This window comes from Papaver somniferum, chromosome 6 (assembly GCF_003573695.1).
Source record: "Papaver somniferum cultivar HN1 chromosome 6, ASM357369v1, whole genome shotgun sequence".
NCBI classification, from domain to species: domain Eukaryota; kingdom Viridiplantae; phylum Streptophyta; class Magnoliopsida; order Ranunculales; family Papaveraceae; genus Papaver; species Papaver somniferum.
Genome location: NC_039363.1, coordinates 84,651,802 through 84,673,980, shown reverse-complemented (window position 1 = coordinate 84,673,980; position 22,179 = coordinate 84,651,802). Strand labels below are relative to the sequence as shown.

Below are 22,179 nucleotides of genomic sequence, written 5' to 3'. Positions count from 1 at the left end.
GGTTTTTAGCTTAGGGTTAAAATCGTAAAATCGTACATCTGACATGACGTCACTACGACCACTAGCGCATTTATTGAATCAATCAGCATTCCCACGTAAGAATTACCAGGGTGCCCTTTTTTTATACATGCGTCATGTTTCACGACAGAACCCTTAGTATTGACCGACATCATCTTCGTATATACCAACCCTAATTCCCATACTACCGTGCCAATGCATGCCAACCATGCCGGCCGTGTCACCGTGCCAATGGAAAACCATGCCAGCCACGTCTCCGCGCCAAGGCATGCCAACCATGCCAGCCACGCCATCCACGCCACCGTGCCAATGGAAAACCATGCCAGCCACGTCTCCGGGCCAAGGCATGCCAACCATGCCGGCCGCGTCACCGTGCCAATGGAAAACCATGCCAGCCACGTCTCCGCGCCGAGGCATGCCAACCATGCCAGCCGCGCCACCGTGCCAATGGAGAACCATGTCAGCCACGTCTCCGCGCCAAAGAATGCCAACCATGCCATCCGCGCCACCGTCCCAATGGAAAACCATGCCAACCATGTCTCCGCGCCAAGGAATGCCAACCATGACAGCCGCGCCACCGTGCCAATGGAAAACCATGCCAGCCACGTCTCCGCGCCAAGGCATACCAGCCGCACCACCGTCCCAATGGCAAACCATGCCAGCCACGTCTCCGCGCCAAGGCATGCCAACCATGCCAGCCGTGCCACTGTTCCAATGGCAAACCATGCCATCCACGTCTCCGCGCCAAGGCATGCCATCCACGTCTTCGCGCCAAGGCATGCCAACCATGCCAACCGCGCCACCGTGCCAATGGAAAACCATGCTAGCCACGTCTCCGCGCCAAGGCATGCCAACCATGCCAGCCGCGCCACCGTGCCAATGCCAAATCATGCCAGCCACGTCTCCGCGCCAAGGCATGCCAACCATGCCATCCGCGCCACCGTGCCAATGGAAAACCATGCCAGCTACGTCTCCATGCCAAAGCCATGTCGACCCTACTACATGCCGCTAGCTGCCAAAACGAAGGGTTCCAACAATCAACGGCCACCCTTCCATCTGAGATGCAAATCTTAGCCGTAAAAGGTCGTCATCTAACGCGTGGTAACCTTTGGCCCAACGCCATGCCCTAATTTTGGCCGCGCCCAAACTATGCCAAAACCCTAGTTTTTGGCCGCGCCTAAATTATGTCGAAATACTAGCTTGGCCATGCCTAAACCATGCCATGCCGGCCTTTCCTTCACGGCTGCCAAAACGAAGGGTTGCAACAATCAACGACCACCTTTTCCATCTAAGATGCAAATCCTAGTCGTCCAAGGTCGGAAGCTAACGCGTGATAACCTTTGGCCCAACGCCAAGCCCCAATTTTGGACGCGCCCAAACTATGCCAAAACCCTAGTTTTTGGCCGCGCCTAAACTATGCCAAAATCTTAGCTTGGCCACGTCTAAACCATGCCATGTCGGCCTTTCCTTCACGTCTGCCAAAACGAAGGGTTGCAATAATCAACGGCCACCCTTCCATCTAAGATGCATATCTTAGCCGTCCAAGGTCGCCAGCTAACGCGTGGTAAACTTTGGCCCAACGCCAAGCCCCAATTTTGGCCGCGCCCAAACTATGCCAAAACCCTAGTTTTTGGCCGTGCCTAAACTATGCCAAAATCCTAGCTTGGCCACGCCTAAACCATGCCAGCCGCACCACATGTGCCAATGGCAGGTCGTGCAACCTTTCCGCGCCAAGGCATTCCAACCATGCCACATATGCCAATGGCATGCCGCACAACCTTTCTGCGTCAAGGAATGCCAACGGCATGCCGCGCCACATCTCCGTGCCCAGATCATACCAACCATGCCGACGCTCCACATGTGCCAATGGCATGCCAGCCACATCTTCGCGCCAAGGCATGCCAGCCGCACCGCTGTGCCAAAACCATGCCAGCCTTTCCTCCATGTCGTTGTCTGCCAAAACGAAGGGTTGCGACAATAAACGGCCACCCTTCCATTTAAGATGCATATCTTACCCGTCCAAGGTCACCAGCTAATGCGTGGCAACCTTTGGCCCAACACCAAGCCCTAATTTTGGCCGCTCCCAAACTATGCCAAAACCCTAGTTCTTGGCCGCGTCTAAACCATGCCAAAATCCAAGCTTGGCCACGCCTAACCATGTCAAAGCCATGTCGGCCATGCTTTCATGCCGCTGGCTACCAAACGAAGGGTTGCAATAATCAACGGCTACCTTTCCTCTCAAGATGCAAATCTCGACTGTCGAGAGTCACCACCAAGCCGGCAAGTCTCTCAAGCTCAACTTGCCAAACAGTAACAACATGCTACATATTTTCCACGAAAACACTCGAGACATCAACACATGTCACAAAATGGGGGATGCTCATTAAGGTATTGGTTTGGCGGTTTACAGCATGCGGCATACACTACACACGTTAGAAGACATTGTCATAAGAATGAGGCAGTTAGTAAATACATGGAGTAATGGTGAAACGCTTTCCTTCATTATGGAACATCAATTCCAGGCGTTACCAATTACCACCTCCTCCCATTTACTCATATGTTTTCATTTCTTACGAGATCAGAGTACGTTTCACTTCGACTTGTATAAATAGGTTTTACCTATTACCACCGAACGACAAGTTTTGGTCAGGAGCATACAACACTGAGAAATCACCTGTTAGCTTTCCCATCTGTTAGCTTACGCTTTCTGATACAAGTCAAAACAACTAATCTTCCAGAATCAACTATTTTGGTCTTCACACTCTCTTCGCTTCCCTCCCCAAAACCAACCCTTCTCCTTCACTTTGTGACCGAAGCAAGTCTGGAACGGCCATTTCTTGGTTTAGGCCAGATTTGTACATATTGATCTCTCGAATCTAAAGTACTCCCTTGCAGTACATTGTTTAGGGTTTAGACTCGTTTCCTACCCACAACACACGAATTACCGAAACCAGCAGAAACTGTTTTCACCCTCAAACACCTATATAGTCTATTTCAAATAAACTAGCATTGTCTATAGAAAGCTCGACCATGCCGAGAAAGAATAGAGGCATAGATATCGAAATGCCGACAAGATCAACATTCCTAAGTTCTTCATGTAAACTAAATGAGAACTGCCAGCTTAGAACTTAAACTACAAACAATATCGAGCGCCAGCATGATATAAACATAAATTTAATGCCGAAATAAACATGCAGTTTCAGGTAATTTCTGATATCTAAGACGGCATGGTATTCAAACTCAAATCAATGCCATAAGCCTCCGGCATTATATTCATACTTATTTCAATGCCGGAATTGACTCAAACCAGAACTGTTTTAGTTAGGGTTCGCGAATCTAACCTAAACCCACTACTTTAGATCGATTATATCACTTGTGAAACAGTTCAGGATCACTATCAGAAGCCATTTTTTGGAGAGTTTGATGGTCCCAATCTTTTTTTTCTTCTTCTTCTTCAAGAGCAATCCGATTAATCCTTTCTTGTTTTTTTTTTGAGCTACTGATTTTGATTTTGATTGCGGATTGAGATTGGATTTATTTTGTGGAGGCATGTATATATATTCGGGTAATCAATAAAGATATTTTTGAATCGACGACGAATTCGTGAACGTTGAAATTTTTTATTTCTTCAAAACCCTAATAGCCTGTTTGGATTGCACATCAGAAGTAGCTTTTCGACTTCTAAAAGTCGAAAGTCAGAAGTCAGTTTAGCTATCAAATTTTAAAACGACTTCTAGAAGTCGAAAAGTTAACTTTTTATGAAGCAAAATAGTTTTGCTTCTGACTTCTGCTTTTAACTTCGACTTCTGGAGAAGCAGATTTATACCCAAACGCGCTAAGTGTGCCGGAACAAAAGAAGATAAGAATGGGGATATGATTTTGGTTTTTGATTTTTAGTTTTAAGTTTTTATTTTGAGGGGAGTGTATCATAGTCTTTTGAATATGTTTTTAATTAACCCAAAGGGTATTTTAGTATTTCTACTCCAAAAACACCCCATAGCAGACACTATTGGATGGGGATAGTAATTTGAAACACCCGATTACTTTTAGTATCCCCCAATTATGAGTTCATTAGATAATAATAGATACGCACCAGAAGGAATGGAAGCAACAGCGAAAATATATAGGAAATGAAGTTGTAAGAAGCATCAACTGCTTAAAAAAAGATAAAAATCAATTGACATTGAATTTCCATTTCCGTCAAGTAATACTGCTAACTGTAATTAGAAAAAATCACTAAATATTAAGTTAAAAAATAGGTGTTTCAGTAAAAATCTTATAGCGGCCCAGGAGCTCCTCTCACTACTATAGTACTCCGCACAAAATGCACACCGTCAGTCCATGTTAGCCTCCCAAATGTGTATTGTTCCGAAGAATACACAGCTTTGAGAGTCACCTTAAACATCTTTTCCTCACCGATCTTCTCGAATGTCAATGTTTTTGGCTCAACGGATACCCTTATCCATTGAGGTGCATGTATCTGAGCTTTGTAAGTACCAGGAGAACCAACATTCTTAACGGTTCTAGTTACAGTAATTGAACCTTGGAGATCCGGTACGGTGATAGAAGGGTAGTTGAAGTCTGTTAGTGTGTACGACTCGGGGCATTTATAAGGCATGTCTGGGGTGAAAGGCTTGAGCTGGGATTCATCGTAGCCAAGTCCGCAGAGGAAGTTCAAGTAGTCATTGGTAGTTACGTCGTAGACCAAACCAGGGTCCAGAACAGCGTTGGGTCTCACTTGTCCTGACCCATAATTGAATGGTGTTGCCTGGAGGTTTGACGAATTGCGCATTGCAACCTTCTGGCTATCTTGGGTCCTTGCTGTACAAAAGTGCAAACAAATTTTGAGCATATTAGTACACCATCTGATATGAAAAGCCAATAAAAGGAAAAGGATTCATATGTTATACGAGATTCAATTAATATGTGAAACCCGTATCTCACCGGTAGTCATAATTGCTGATTTGATGGCAGATGGACTCCAGTCGGGGTGAACTGTTTTGATAAGGGCAGCGACACCAGCAATATGAGGGCAAGACATTGAAGTTCCAGACTCGGTATTGAACAAAACTCGACGGTCATCTGTTTCACCTGCCGGGCCTATTGCTTGAGTGAATGCTGCTATAATATCCACTCCTGGTGCGGTGACGTCAGGCTAACCCCCACAAAGTAAAAGAAAGATTGATTGATTAGTATCACAGCAATGAAAAAAGTTAAAACATAATACTACTAGTGAGAGTCACGAACCAACCTTAAGGATCTCAGGAGTAACAACATTGGGCCCTCTAGATGAAAAAGCTGCCACCACGGGAACTGGATTAACACCATACTGAGTTCTTGCTCGTGTCATAATAGCACCCGGTGACCTGATATGTCACATAATCAAAATGGTTATATTCAATAAATTTTTCTTGTAAGCATAACAGCGAATGAATTCATTAAGTTAGGAAGATAGTTAAATTACTTGGTTGAACCGATGTAAGAGAACAAGGCCAGACCATCAATGTAGGTGATGTGTGCAGAGAGAAGAACATGAGGATCGGCTACAGTTTCACGTCCATTCGCCTCGTCATTGGCTAGAATCATCCCTGCGGCACCAGCTTGGAGTGCCACAATACCTTTCTCGACTCGACCACTTATGCCTCGAATGCATGCCAATATCTTACCCTTAACCTTGGCAGGATCAAGGGACCCAGCAAAACACAACCGACTGCATGCATCCATAAATTTAAGATTGATCTCAAAATAGTTCACATAGCATAAGTATCAGTTTAACAGTGAATAATAAGTTACTAGTTTTGTAGCCTTACGCGTCTTCATTTGTCGAGTTTGCTGCTTTTGCAGATGTCCCGTTTATCAAAGGATAAAATTTCTTAATTGGAAGCGCTTTTGGATACAAACTCTGACCCTGTAACAACAAATAAATTAAGCAAAAGTTAGAAACCAAATATGAATGAAATCTGAATAACTTGAAGAAGCTGACCTTAGCACTTGGGAAAATGAGTTCAACATACCTTGAGATGCTTCCTGTTGCCAAGTCCAATTTCAACAGGGAACTCCCTGTCAATGGTGTTAGCACCAACTGTTATTAACCAGGGAGCGGTATTAGAGACTCCCCCTTCCACGGCTCCATTATTACCGGCTGATGTGACGACAGTGATACCATGCTTCACGGCATGGAATGAACCAATGGCAATGCCGTCACTGAAGTAATCAGCAGGCGGTCCACCAATAGATGCAGATATAATATCAACACCATCATGAATTGCAGCTTCAAATGCAGCAATAATATCAGCATCATAGCATCCACTGTCGTTTATAGGTTTCCAACAGACTTTGTAAGCAGCAACACGAGATTTTGGGGCTCCGCCTTTGGCTGTACCCTTCCCAAAACCAAACACATTAGCACCTGATACAAAGTTACCACCAGCCGTAGATAGTGTATGAGTGCCATGTCCATCGTAATCACGTGCTGATAAATTTGTCGGGATTTCGTAGGAATCTACTCCTGCTGCATACCCATTGATGAAGTATCTTGCTCCAATCAACTTCCTAGAAAAGTCAAACAGCCATTTAATGGTTAATCTCAATCTAAATGGCTATGCCTGTATACCTAGGCCACATGCTATAATCAATGTAGCTAAGGCAGATCCAGTCTTTTATGTAAGATAATATTTAAATTTTGAATTTAAGAATAATAGTATCAATGTTGGTGATTTTAAGAAATAAGATTCCAGAGCAATTTTTCATCTGCCTTTCAAGCATTATAATACACACACCGTTGAGAATGAGATCTCGTACAGATTAAACAATGTTCACAAATGCAACAAAAACTATTATATACATCGATATGTTTCGAGTCATGATTAGAATGTCAAAGCAAGAGCCGGATCATTTATGTAGTTAACGTTAGAAATAAGCATAGTCACGGAATGGGATGCGGAAATTGTGTAAACCAGATCTAATCTGAAAAATGTTCAAGTGGAGGGCTTATTCTAGAACCAATTGATGTTTAAAAAAATTAAGTTAAGCAGAAGAAGAGTGAATGATTAAATTAAGTACTTGTTGCAAGGAACTCCATCTTTGGAGTTATTCTGACAAGTTCCTTTCCATCTGGACGGAATTGGTCCCATTCCTTCATCACTAAAGCTCTTTGATTCAGGCCACACTCCTATTACACATTCGAAGTAGCAAAAAACTGTCAAGTTTGATAATAATTGCAGCTAAAAGGAGAAAAAATATACAAGTTCAATAATGCATATACAAATAGGTGCACGAATTCATTGATTACATCTGCTTGTACTCTCACAAATAAGCACACCAAAGAACTGTATACACAATGAACTTACCAGTGTCAAGGTTAGCGATGATTGTATCTTCCCCATACCTCCCTATATTCCATGCCGAGAGAGGCGAAACATCACCACTTTCAGATTCTAGTCCAAGAAAGTTCCATGAGTGGGTGGTGTGCAGCTGCCTTCCTTCGTTTTCGAAAACAGAGAAAACACTTGGGTATTCTACATTTAAGTAAAGAAGCGAGATATTAGAAGATCAAAATTTTAACATTGGGGGAAACGAAGGAGCTTGAAAGCTAAACAAGTTGCAGGGAAGTTTCTTACTTGAAATTTCATCTGCTTCATGCTGATCCAGGACTGCAGCAAAACCATTTATATAACGTCTGTACGAATAAAACATTGATTCTCTAGCCTTTTCATTACTGTAATTTGCAAGTAAAAAACTCATTAGAACGCTTATAACAAATCGAACAAATTAAAAACAGAGAACCAATTTGATGAGAAAAAGGATCTATATTCTTCACCTTCCTACAACAGTACTCAGTAACTGAAAATGAGCATCAGTTGCTTTATCCAGATCTGCTGATGTAGCTTCTGCTCCATGTGAGTGTGCACCCATGTACACAATATAAGACTGTGTAAAGACATCAATAAAAAGAACAAAGCCAGAAAACCCAGTAAAAATGTTGAGTATCATTGTCGCTAAAATATCTCCATAAGAAAGTTCTGTAGTACTTTTAAATCAAAAGAAAGTACAAGAAATAGGACTAACCTTTTTACCAGGCCTACTAATAGGCTTAACAGCAAATGCGGATTTTTGTAACAAAGCGAAGAGAATGATTAAAACAAGTGACGACAATGGACCTCCAAAACCCCTCATTTCTTCCAATCTCTATCTCTATATTTCTCTTGATTTTGTAATGAATCTAGAGAGTGTGTGTTTGGGAACTTTATAGTAATGGAAACTTTATAGTAATGGAAGACATTTGAAACAGAAGACAATTCGACTTTTTTATAGAATTCGAAGGATGTGATGTGTGTATTAAAAAATGGTTGAGTTTAAGATTTTGTTTTATGTTACTGAGAAAAGCAATAATTTAAGCATTCAGTTTCTATCTTTTAAACGGAAAGCAGTGGTACTTTTTAGAAGAAGAAGAGGAACGGGATTGTTCTGTATTACGGACAGCTGTTACTTGGTACTTCGGTTGACGGAAAATGGTTAGAAAACTATTTTTTCTCTTGAAAATGTAAATGTGGGTGAAATTCACCGGGAAATAAAATAATTAATGGTAAAAGTAATGTTTCGCTCGGTTCAGAAGCTCTGGAGCCGATCCTAGCTATGTGGGTATAGTGCTACATAGTACATAGAATCGATCCCACTCGCCACGTAGAACAGTAACTGATTCCGAATAAACCAAACTGAACCCAAAACGAAAATCTGATAGTACACAAAGGTAAAAATCCTAAAACTAATCAATCCACGGTTCTTAAAGGTGAGTGGATGACATTCCGGAGCCGATCGATCACACTGAAACCGCCCAATCTCAATCGTTGTAACACAAATGAGTATAACCCTATTATATAAATGAAAATTCTTAGTTGCTACATTTTTGTTTCAGCTTCTCTCCCTTTCTTCCCCTCCCTATGCTATCTCCCTCTCATACTGATCGATTGAAACTTGATGAACATGTAATTTTTTTCAACTTGAATAAAGCAATATAAACCAGAAACTTGCAGTCTCTCTTTCTCTCATCTCAATTAGTTTGGTAGATCGAAAATATCATTGTTCCTCGAATGGGTTTAAGGGTATTCATTTGTTGACTTAGAATTTAATTTTTTTAATTCAGGAGTTTAATTTAGAATTTTTTTTCTTTTTCTTAAAAACATATTTCTCGGTAGTTTAATACAATTGGGTTAATATAACTTGAAAAAGAGGGGGTCTAACAACCACACCCAATATTTCGTTCGGCAATCTGTATGGACTAACTCCAATATAATTTCAAGAGGATCAACAAGACAGTCAGACTCAATCAAGCAAAGATATCCTCTTTCTCAAATTAATCATCAAATCAACAAGATGAAATCTATGAACTGATTAGTATGAGAAATACTTGAACAGTACCAAAGACCAATGCTCAAGTGTCAATAAATTTTTATCAACAACCAAATGTTGGATTTACCAATTGATTGAACTACACACAACTTGTGATATATAAACAAATAAATGCGGAGAAGAAATAACACGAACACCAAAAAATTTGTTTACGAGGAAACCGCATATGCAGATAAACCCCGGGACCTAGTCCAGTTTTAAACACCACACTGTATTAAGACGCTACAGACACTAGCCTACTACAAGTTAACTTTGGACTGGAATGTTGTTGAGACCTAACCAAGTCTCACACCGATTAAGGTACAGCTGCGCTCCTTACGTCTCTGAATCCCAGCAGGACACTACGCACTTGATTCCCTTAGATGATCTCACCCACAACTAAGAGTTGGTACGACCCAAAGTCGAAGACTTAGAAACAAATCTGTCTCCCACAGATAAGTCTATTCTGATAAATAAATCTGTCTCCCACAGAAGTACCTATGAAGTTTCGTTTTGTCTTTTGATAAATCAAGGTGAACAGGAACCAATTGATAATCTGGTCTTATATTCTCGAAGAACAGCCTAGAAATATCAATCACCTCACAATAACTTAACTATAATCACAAAGAATGAGAGACGAAGAGCTTTGTAATTACTTTTTATATATTTCCTATCGGAGATAAATCTCGAGCAAATCTTAGAGAATATAATACTCAATACGATAGAACAAGTAATATCAGAACACATACCTACAGAGAAAATAGTTGGGTCTGGCTTCAGAATCCCAATGAATTCTTTAAGTCGTTACCTATAATGGTTTTAGGAAAAACCTAGGTTAAAGGAGAATCGACTCTAGTCGCAACTAGTATCATACATAAGTATGGGGATTAGGTTTTCCAGCTACTAGAGTTTTTTCTTATATAGTCTTCAAATCAGGATTTGATAGCTTAGAAACAAAGCAATCAATATTCACAGTGTAGATGGGGAAAAACGATTTGCTGTTTTTTACGGAATTGAGGAGATGACCGTGCAGAGACTCCTTGAACCGAGCAAAAGATCAACCTCACACAAATCCACTGCAAGAAGGGAGTGTTTTAAGTTCGAGATATCAATCTGTAGGACTCCGGCATAAACCAGGAAAATGGTCGTTCCAGAGTCAATTCGGTCACAAGAGAGGATGGGTTGATCTGTAAGAGGGAAGCTGAGAAATGTGTGAGATCAATGATGATCGAGATTGTAGGTGTGTTGTGTATGCTGCGTAATAAATTTATGAATGATTGAATTTACTCAGTTGAGAGTGATTGCTCAGACGATGAGTTCGTCTAGATGAAAGATTGTCTGTATGAACTTGTCAAGAAATTCTTGTATGTTTCCATCATGATTCAGAGGCCTTTTATATTGCTGAATTGAAAACACCATGATCCCATGAAGTATGAAAGTTGCTGGAGTCAAAGAGTGGGGAAGTGGAAAATCGTGAAACCAGTTGCTCATCGTGCGGAGATTTGGTTAACTTTCCACCCACTACTTTGCTAACTCCTACAACTGATTGCACGACTTGCTCACATTCGTGTGTATGAACACACGTGCCGTAGACCTCCAGACCAAAATCCTAGTTAATATCCCCCCATGTGACACGATTGATATCTCATGAATGTGGAGTCTGCAAGACAGACGTGTATTTAGTTAGTCAGTTGATGATTTTATGGGACTGTGAGTCCTTGTATTGCTGAGTTGAACATAATTTGCAAATGTTCCGAGACTCATGAATCGAACATGTCTGCTGAGACAGAAAATATCATTGTCGAATAAATGTTGATAACCTAAGCAAACTGTGCTGCTGAATCGTTGAATATTGATAGTTGAACCAATATTCCTTAGTCTGAGCAAATATTGCTCATCTGATGAATTATTGAATGTTGATAGTTGAACCAACATTCTTCAACGTGAAAAAATATTTTCCATTTGAGCGAATGTTGCTCATTTGATGAATTGTTGAATATTAATAATTGAACCAATATTCTTTGGTGTGAGCAGATGTTGCTCATTTGAACAAATGTTGCTCGTCTGAGCAAATGTTGATTTAAGATGCTGGCATCTGAGCCGAGCATAATTATTAAAATGTTGATCACGGGATCAACGTAAAATTATTAATGTTTGAATCTGCTCAGAATTATGTTTTTTGCAGAGCTCTGTATTTGAAACCCTAATTTTGATCAATTGTTGAATTGATGATTAATTGATGATTTATTGAAAAACGTTCATGATATGAAGGAGGGAACGGCTACATGGGATGATGAATCGACCGTGTAGCTCCCAGATGCTCTAGTGAACAAAATACCAAAGTCTCTGAAGACCAGTTGGTGAAAGGATGATTAAATGCTGGTTTAATCATTTATTAAAATAATGCTTGTTTGAGCGTTAGGTAGTAAAACATAATTATGGAGAGATGAGGGACCGACCAATGGGGCATGAGACCGGCCCTTGGTGATCATGGGACCAGCTGATGGTCGTTTGAGCAAACTCCAAGTTGTTTGGGAAGAGTTTGGACTCAATATGAGAAATTGAGCAAATTAGGTCAAAATTGTTAAAACACGTGGGACCGTCTCTTTGCAAGCCTCAGGGCCATCCTTGGTCGGTCAAGGATACATGCCCGTGTCACCATAATATCCGTGTCTCAGTTCTGAAAGTTTCGATATTTTCTGATGCGCGTTTGAGCAACATTTTGAGAAAATATGAAGGATTCAGGGTTTTGCTGAAACTGAGGAATCTTCATGAGATAATGAAAAAATAATTAATAAAATAGGGAATTACAAGGTGTGGGACTGGCCACGGCTAGGGCATTACCAGCTAGCAAGCTCGATCCCGCATCACCTTTCCCAATTTTATGTATTTTCCCTGATGTGAGGGAAATATCATGAAACTGAGGAATTTCATATAGTTAAGGAATTTCCATGAGATTAAGGAAATAATAATAATAAAACAGGGAGACATGGCCAAAGCATGGTCGGCCGGCCAAAGAGCCCATCCCAAGGCACTTTTCCCAATTTTATAATATTTTTCATGATTTTAGAGAAATATCAAAAATCAAGAGGTTTGTTGAAACCAAGGAATTTGTTGAAATCAGGGAGTTTCCATGAGATGAAGGAAACATAAAAAATAATAATAATAAAATAAGAGGTGTGTGGGACCGGCTAGGGCATGACCGGCAGCTAGGTCCCGGTCCCACGAGTTTTCCTAATTTTACATTTTTTCATGGGAAATTTCATGAATTCAAGGAATTTTCATGGGATGAGGGAAATAATAATAAAATAATAAAGAGTCATGAGGTGTGGGACCGGCCACGGCTAGCGCATGGTTGGCCGGCTAGTGATCCCGGTCCCCCGACATCTTTCCTAATTTATTATTATTTCTTTGATACGAGGAAACACCATGAGACTGGGGAGTTTCCTTGAGACGAAGGAGATTTGCTCAAATGAAGGGATTTTCATGAGATCAGGGAAAAGAATAAAAATATGATAAAATATAAAATTGGGCGTGAGATTAGCCACGACACGACCGGCCGATGATGTGGTTTTTTATGATGTTGTAGTAAGATGATTCGTTCACTCAGATTTTTTGAGAATTTGTTTTAAGATTTAATAAAGAAAATAAGGAAAAATATATATACAAAATTTGTCATAGGATGAAGAGAGACCGGGACTCGGGATTCCATTGGTTTTCATGTTCATGGGGTTCATAAATTAATCCTAGACATTTATAGCTCAAAGCAAAAGAAACAATAACTCTATTCTTTGCAAAAGTAGATTTCGTAAAACATCAATTGTAAATTACAAGCATAGTGTATCTACAGCATCTAAGACTAAGCATACACTATCTAACAAGATAACAAATGATGAATAGAAATCATAAATCATTTAAAATTTAAGCAAAAATTAAATAAGGAATTTATTAAATTACCCCAAGGATGAAATACAGCTTCCTCCGTCGTCCCAGTGAAGGGTTCTAGCTCCACATGGTGAAAACACACTCGAAAAGATAACTCATAGCTCAAATGGTGTTTTTATTGGAGAAATAAGATAAAACAGAGATTTGCAATGGTCTACGGGTGTTACAAATGTTGCAAAGAAGCTGTTACAAAATTATAGCACAAAACAGTCGCAGAAGCAACAGTCTTTTTCTGGAAGAAAACAAAACGGTTTTAAGACACTAGAAAATGACTGCTACTTGCAGTCTATTGTTCTTCGTGTTCTTCTCTAATGGCAGCAGCAGCAACTCTCTGCAACTCTAATTTCTATATTCTGTTCTCACCCCTAACTCTCCATCCCCCTTCTATGACTCTCGAGAATCCTTTTTATACCCAACAGCCTCATAAAATATTGCTCAATCACTCCAAATATTCTCCCATTACTCGGCAGTAAACGATATATTTTTCTTTCTTTTTTTTATCTCGATCACGTATCTGCAGCTGTCAATTACGTGAAAACTATCCCTGTTTATCTTTGTCACGCTCCAACAAGTCGTTCAAGTCATTACACATCATCAGAACACGTACAAATTCTTCCAGAACCCGTGGATATCTTCTCCATGTACGTGTTTTCCCTGTTTGCAACTCGTGGATTGCCTAGCCGATTCTAGCTAATTCTGATCGAACCAAAAGCCCACAACGTGTTTGCTAGGCCATATCACAACTTCCTACCAAAAATCAGCCATTGAATCTCCCTAGAACACGTTCAAAACTTCGATCAAAAATCTGCCAGTGAAGAAGGAAATTTTCCAGCCAAAAATGAAATTTGAATTTTAGAAGAAGGACACCCCTTATCCAGTGGTCGCCCCTTATCCGTTGCTGGAGTGCGAATAGAAGATGCCTTTTGGGGTGACCTGGGGTGCCCCTTAGTAATTGAGGTGCCCCTTATCCAACGGTGAGAGTCCGAATAACACGTGTCCTCCGGGGCTTTTACCAACTTTTCGAGCCGAATTTTCCAAAAAATGTTTATTTTCCAAAGGTGCCTACAAACACATAAAACACCAAAATTAGTACAAACTCGAGTGCCAACAATATATAGTATTGAGATCAAATTAAACACAAAAATGTGTCTATCAAATACCCCCAAACTTATTATTTGCTAGTCCTCGAGCTAAATTTTTTTTGAAAAGATAAAAAGGCTATACTTAGCACGTGCAGCAGGCCGTTAAACCGCTAGGTGGCCCTAGCGGCGGAGTGTTGTCTCCGGAGGGTTTACCAGAGGTGTACCCACAAAACCTTTACTCCTAATTGGTCACAAGTATCCAAAGAGCTATGAGGACATACATATTCTCAACCTATCTCCAAGTAACTAGAATGCCAGAGAAATTAAAGGTATCAACTCTAAAGCTGACTGAAGAAAAGGGGAGACACATCCGCACCACTGCTAGATAAAGAGATATCCGCTACACAGCTAGATAAACATTGTAAGATGCGTCCGCTACACAGCTGGACTAATTACGTGTGATGATTTAAACCAGTGCTGAAAAGATCTTGTGCCAGATTGAAAGCAGACTAACAAAGCAACCAAATGTATCTTTCTTCGACTCTCTCATAGTGCTCAGTAGAAACAACGTCTTCTTCGATCTTCAACTGTTGACGATAAACTATCGAACCTCATAGAACCTTGACAATTAACTCTTCTCTTCGATTTCTTCCTTGACTTATAAATTTCTACTTCCCTTGGGCCTTATTGAACAAAACGTAACGATGATTTTTTTTTATTTTTCATTTTTCTCATTTCATTTTTTTTTTTTTTTGGAAACAAAAATTACAAGACAACAATTTACATGACCATGAGAGAAGGACTTTCAAAACTTGGATCTTCGCAACTTGTGATGTCTTGGTATTATGGATTCTAACAACTTATATCATTTGCTCTTATAACTTCAACTTTGATTTTTGAATTATTCTTTTCTATTGTTGCTTCTAAACCTAAAACGTCTTCAACTTTCTTCATAGATTTTGATGTCGCTCCGCTTGTTGATGATGATAAGTTTCTACTGAGAGAGAGTCGTAATAATCCAGTAACTAAGACTACATTGTGAGGTTGCTTTGTCTTTCTGGCATTTCCTCCTGACCTACTCGCCTTTCCATCATGGATGGTTATGTCCATCACGGTTACCCTCTAAAAGGAACAAGTTCTCTCCTGAATTTCAAGGATCTCAATGTCTTTTTCTCTAATGTCTCAATAAGTTGTTATCTCTAGCATTCCAATTTCTATCTTTTCAGTGAGAAATAGTATGTAAACTTAGCAAACCGGATACCATGTGACGCTAGAAGTTTCAAAAGTGCAAGTAAAAAGTTTCTCCCATACCCCCAAACTTAAATCTAACATTGTCCTCAATATTCTAAAGATAAAATTAAAAGCATATGAACAAGGAGAAACTGTTATCATTTGAAGCAAAAGAGTTAAGGAAAGATATTACCGTGTCGCATGAGATTGGGTTACCTCCCAAGAAGTGCTAAGTTTAAAGTCTTCAGCCAGACATCGGAAGAAATTAGTCACCTCATAGAATCAAAAAGTAACAGCTGAAATAACTGTGGGTCTTCAAAACCAAAAAGAGCTGACCAAAGGAAACTACAATAACCCAAGAAAGTGAACAAGGATAGCATGCCCTTATCTAGTTTCCTGATTAAGATATTTATATCTAATTGTGGTTCAGGTTCAGGTTCTAAGAAAGGGTCTAAATAAAATATTTTCATTGGTTGTGTTTCTTCATAGGTGGGATCCGAATCATTAGGTCCTAGAGTCTGGAAAAACTCAAATATGATCTTAGAAGCGCACAATAATAACCTAAATAAATGAGGATCCTCTAAGCCAATAAGATTTGACTTACAAAATTGACCACAATGAGAGTAGTGGTCACTCTTAAGCAAATGTGTCGATTCTAATTTCCTAAAGAATTTAGGTTTAGTCTCACAACTTAATATTCGACATATTTGAAATATAAACGTTCCCACATTTGGAAGAAAACTATTTGGTGGGAAAACAAAGTAAATCTGGGTATCATAGCCTGGGCAAACCACATCAACCAGAGGATGGGTTTCTAACGACTGAACTTCTTTTTGGACATCATTAGGTTCAGGAAAAAGTATACTAAGATAATCTTGTAAGATGGTTGAGGCACAAATGTCAAGTCCTACACGAGGGAACTTTTTAAGAGTTAAAGCACACGGAGAATGATAATCACCCCCAAACTTAGAGTTTTCTGTGTCTCTAGAAAGACTAGTAAAAACTTCCCTAATTTCTAGGTCATCGGATTCCCGAAAATGGTCAATTGATTCTTCTAAGTCGGGTTCATCCTCACTCATTTCTACGAGTTCATTTTATTTTTCTAAGTCTAATGTTTCTAAATTTCTAGACTCTAAAATAATATTCTCAGAATAAACTCGTTCCTCAAAACTATCATCGGCTTCGTAGACAGGAAATACTACATCATCTAAAACGGGGGTATCTCTAGTCAAATCCTCATCCTTTTGAATAGGTGAATAATTATAAAAATTATTTGTATTTGAACTAGAAATAATATTATCATCGTAAAGCTTAGTTGGAGTAACAAATTCCTGATCACTATGCCTACATATTTCATGTTCTTCATCGATACTATCCTCATCATAATCATCATTATAATAACATGAAAATGATCGAACCTCATCAAAACAAGTAGTGTTACCAATTCTAACCTCGTCATCTTGATTATGAAAATAACTATCCTCATTTTTAAGGGTATTATTGGAAACACTGTATTGGAAAGTAAGATTATTTCGAGAAAGTCTTTCATTCGTCTCAGCCATCAGCTTGAGAGATTCCTCTATAGAAAGTTCTCTTTCTTCAAAAACTAAGTTATTCATTTCTGCTAACTTACGTGTCGACTCAGCTAATTTACGTGTTGACTCTAGTAAAGATGAATTATCAGAAGGATCATAAAAAGGACTACTTTTCAATAGTTTCATTGCATCCTCCAAAGACGAGGAACTAGTGCTATAGTCTTCTTGCTCGTATGACCGGTGCGCATGTGGATAGTAATTGGGCTCACCATGGTATAACCCATAACCTTCAAAAGTTTCGCGTTCCCAATCACTATTCGCACTATGGTCATAAAAAGGATAATGTCCAAGCTGCTCAGTCGGATACTCATTGTATTGGCTGTTATAATACCAGTTCGACATCCTAACTGCAAGGGAATTCTAAACAAACACAAAGAAGGCTGACTCGACCATAACAAGCCTATTTTATCTAGCAAACAAAAAGCATGATGGTTCCACTTAGATTGTTTCTAGACTAGCTTCTATTCTTTCGAAAAGGAATTCGTTACAATCTGAGAAAACCCCTCTGGAATCAATCCGAGTCAAAGTAAGTTGAACTGAGGCGAGGGAAGCTGCGTGGATCTTTGATACCCAAGGCCTCACCGCATTACAAGGCGGCGCAGTCACGCATTCAACTCACAGAAACCATCATGAACTTCAAAGTATGCTTAAAAGAGTAACCAATATTTCTCGAATGACTTTCCTACTAAGCTCGTTACCCTATAGGTCTCATTCTATTCCAAATTTTAAAGCTTAGGTTCGCGTTTGGTTTCGTTTTCCTAAGGCGGGCAAGAAGAGAACGGTGATGAAATCCGAACCCTTATCTTGTATGGCTAGGCCTTGCCCTTTACTAGGAAATTAAAACAAACGTATTCGATTCCTCAATATATATGCATACAAAATCATCCAGTAAACCCGCTGACAGGAGATTCGTGGGTGTTTAGAATTCTTACCTCCCGTTCCAGACGGGGGATGAACCGTTGAAGTCGACTCGGGCCACGACTCCTATGTCATGTACGAACCCGAGGGGCCGATGCGATATCGTAATCGCCGTCCTTCTCTGTGCAGTTTATTTATAACTACCCTTCCGTAGGGTTTTATAAAAAATAATGTCCAAATGTCCAAAAAATTAAAATGTCCAAAAATTAAAAAGTCCAAAAATAAAAATAAGAATTACAAAAAATAATAATCCTATATACAGTTTCTAAAAATAAAATAAAAATAAATTAACTATATACAAAATCTTCTTCTTTACTTCTTTTGGACCCCTTCTTTGTTTCCTTCTTTAGCTTCGCTTTTCTTTTCAACACTTTTTCTTTTTCTTTAGCTTAGCTCCAAACCTAAAAGAAAATAAGAAATACCAAAACGCATAAAAAAGAACAAAAATAATAAAAAGAAAACCTAAAACCAAATTTATAAACAAATCCGCGTCGGCGACGCCAAAAATTGATGTGGTTTTTTTATGATGTTGTAGTAAGATGATTCGTTCACTCAGATTTGTTGAGAATTTTTTTTAAGATTTAATAAAGAAAATAAGGAAAAATATATATACAAAATTTGTCATAGGATGAAGAGAGATCGGGACTCGGAATTCCACTGGTTTTCATGTTCATGGGGTTCATAAATTAATCCTAGACATTTATAGCTCAAAGCAAAAGAAACAATAACTCTATTCTTTGCCAAAGTAGATTTCGTAAAACATCAATTGTAAATTACAAGCATAGTGTATCTAAAGCATCTAAGACTAAGCATACACTATATAACAAGATAACAAATGATGAATAGAAATCATAAATCATTTAAAATTTATGCAAAAATTAAATAAGGAATTTATTAAATTACCCCAAGGATGAAATACAGCTTCCTCCGTCGTCCCAGTGAAGGGTTCCAGCTCCACATGGTGAAAATACACTCAAAAAGATAACTCATAACTCAAATGGTGTTTTTATTGGAGAAATAAGATAAAACAGAGATTTGCAATGGTCTACGGGTGTTACAAATGTTGCAAAGAAGTTGTTATAAAATTATAGCACAAAACAGTCGCAGAAGCAACAGTCTTTTTCTGGAAGAAAACAAAACGGTTTTAAGACACTAGAAAACGACTGCTACTTGCAGTCTATTGTTCTTCGTGTTCTTCTCTAATGGCAGCAGCAGAAACTCTCTGCAACTCTAATTTCTATACTCTGTTCTCACCCCTAACTCTCCATCCCCCTTCTATGACTCTCGAGAATCCTTTTCATACCCAACAGCCTCATAAAATCTTGCTCAATCACTCCAAATATTCTCCCATTACTCGACAGTAAACGATATATTTTTCTTTCCTTTTTTTATCTCGATCACGTATCTGCAGCTGTCAATTACGTGAAAACTATCTATGTTTATCTTTGTCACGCTCCAACAAGTCGTTCAAGTCATTACACATCATCAGAACACGTACAAATTCTTCCAGAACCCGTGGATATCTTCTCCCTGTACGTGTTTTCCCTGTTTGCAACTCGTGGATTTCCTAGCAGATTCTAGCTAATTCTGATTGAACCAAAAGCCCACACCGTGTTTGCTAGGCCATATCACAACTTCCTACCAAAAATCAGCCAATGAATCTCCTAGAACACGTTCAAAACTTCGATCAAAAATCTGCTAGTGAAGAAGGAAATTTTCCCGCCAAAAATGAAATTTGAATTTTAGAAGAAGGACACCCCTTATCCAGTGGTCGCCCCTTATCCGTTGCTGGAGTGCGAATGGCAGATGCCTTTTGGGGTGACCTGGGGTGCCCCTTAGTAATTGAGGTGCCCCTTATCCAACGGTGAGAGTCCGAATAACATGTGTCCTCCGGGGCTTTTACCAACTTTTCGAGCCGAATTTTCCAAAAAATGTTTATTTTCCAAAGGTGCCTACAAACACATAAAACACCAAAATTAGTACAAACTCGAGTGCCAACAATATATAGTATTGAGATCAAATTAAACACAAAAATGTGTCTATCAGCCGACCGGTGGGCCCAGTCCCCCAGCGCCTCGATTGATATTTTATTATTTATTATTTTCTTCCCATTTTGCATAGGTTCATCGTTCCTTCGTGTTTTGGAATGCTCGTTTGTGCATTCAGGTGCTCGTTTGTGCATTATTGCTGAGTACACTTGCACCATTTTGGTCGGGCTTACTCGATATCCGCTCAGATTCCCGTACGTTGAATACTTATTACTAACCCATGGAATTCTGCTGGGAAGAGCCATGAATTGAAGTAATGAAATATTACGAAGAACGTATAATATTTTCTAGAGACTCAGTTAATGAATCTAATGACTAGAAATAATTAATTGATGGCTCTATACTAGCACGCCGTCTAGGAGCATTAATTATTCGAGAATTGAGCGATATGGGCTAGTTGAAGCATCATATTTATTACGTATAGTCAGGGAAAACGTTGTTGCATCCTGAAGACGTTGTCGCTCTATACTAGCAGGAAAGCTGTCTAGGAACCGTCCAATCATTAAGATTCTATACACATGTCTTTTATATAGTCAGGGAAAACATTGTTACATCCTGAAGACGTTATCGCTCTATACTAGCAGGCAAGCTGTCTAGGAGCCGTCCAATCGTTCGATTCTATATAAAAGTGATTATTGAAATTGCTCAGTATTCATGAAATATGCTGTTGCCTCAGTTGAGAGACTGCATATTCATGTATGCTTTGAGAGAAGTATACTCAGTCAGAGACTCTTATGGCATGAGCTTTCATGCTTCGATAAGAGACATGAGCCTCAATAGTCATCTGATTGCTGGATCAGGAATATGTAAGATTATGGTTTTATGATTTTAGCCTTTATCTAAAATCCACCTTATACATTAAGTCCCCTGCTTAGTGAGGGACAGTCATGTTCCTCATTCAGCATTGGATGGTGATTTTCTAGTTACGGACGAAATAATTAATTGAACTTTGTCGTAATACAGAATGTTACCGGATTTTCGATTGTACAAATGAACGATGGCTTGAACGAAGATCCCAATAGCATGATAGAGCATCGAGCGCAAATTGGTGTAGCACTGCTGATTTGGTGATCGAACCTTGGTTGATTTAGGATTCATGGGTCCGAGCCCAAGAAAAAAATACTTGTTTTAGGAACAGACGCTCGTTCGTTTGTTAGTTTAAGGAACAAACAAAATAGACCTCAGTCTGATGATATAAAATTTTGTCTATGAGCTTTCACGAAAACCAAATTGTTTTTTTACTTTTTTTTTAAATATGTGAGATTTCACAAAGTGGAATAAACTCTCGTTTCAAAGGTGGATGCTTGTACGAGAGAAAAGTTTTTTTTTTAATAGACGTGCGTCTGTTAGTAATAAAATTTTGTTTATGAGCTTTCATGAAAATTTTTATCTTCGAGCTTTCAGAAATCTTTGAAAATATACTCTCGTTTCAAAGACAGATGCTCGTGCGAGGGAGCAAAAATATATAGATATATTTTTCAATTTTACATGAGTTTCACGTTAAATATTTATATATTTTGAAAAATCATGTTTTGATTTTGAACAACTGTTGAAAGTAGACCATTATACATGGTGAAATAATGCATGTATGTAAGTTTTCACAATTGTAGAATGGACGTCTGTCTAGTTTATAAAAACCAGTAGATGTTAAATTCACGTGGGTTGTTCACAGTTTTATGAAAATCAAGTCATGATTTTGAATAATGAATTTTGCTCGTCTTTGCAGGTTTGAGGAAACGAGCAAGTTTTCGAAATTCTGACGTTATAATCACTACAGCTAGTGAAATTGTAAATACGTAAGAATTGGATTGTTACCATTTTGTTACGCGTTTTTTATTGGTATATCCATGACTCCATGTCTTTTGCCTCAGATAGTGGTGACTTCTGGTTACAACCACTATTCTGGCCCTTCCGGGGAACGCTCCAGAAATGTCATGTCAAAGATGAAGACTTCTG

The 22,179-nt window shown here is 39.2% G+C and overlaps 1 protein-coding gene across 1 annotated transcript; it reads right to left on the bottom strand.

Annotated features, from left to right (window-relative positions):
- Positions 1-4,196: 4,196 nt before the first annotated feature.
- LOC113285822 (subtilisin-like protease SBT5.4) lies at positions 4,197-9,025 on the bottom strand. The gene is made up of 11 exons (XM_026534572.1): positions 8,086-9,025; positions 7,838-7,947; positions 7,638-7,735; positions 7,368-7,535; positions 7,081-7,189; positions 6,033-6,570; positions 5,829-5,926; positions 5,483-5,728; positions 5,270-5,384; positions 4,963-5,173; positions 4,197-4,839 (listed from the first exon to the last, which is right to left on the bottom strand). Exons 1-11 carry the CDS (start codon positions 8,191-8,193, stop codon positions 4,295-4,297), a joined length of 2,346 nt encoding a protein of 781 aa, XP_026390357.1. The 5' UTR covers positions 8,194-9,025; the 3' UTR covers positions 4,197-4,294.
- Between the last annotated feature and the right edge of the window lie 13,154 nt (positions 9,026-22,179).

Bases quoted from the DNA above. Each gene is read 5' to 3' on its own strand.
- LOC113285822 (XM_026534572.1), bottom strand. From the start codon at position 8,193: ATGAGGGGTTTTGGAGGTCCATTGTCGTCACTTGTTTTAATCATTCTC. The intron at 6,571-7,080 runs GTACTTAATTTA...TGACTTTTCTAG, and splicing joins GATGGAGTTCCTTGCAACAA to GAAGTTGATTGGAGCAAGAT. The intron at 5,174-5,269 runs GTTGGTTCGTGA...TGTGGGGGTTAG, and splicing joins TTACTCCTGAGATCCTTAAG to CCTGACGTCACCGCACCAGG.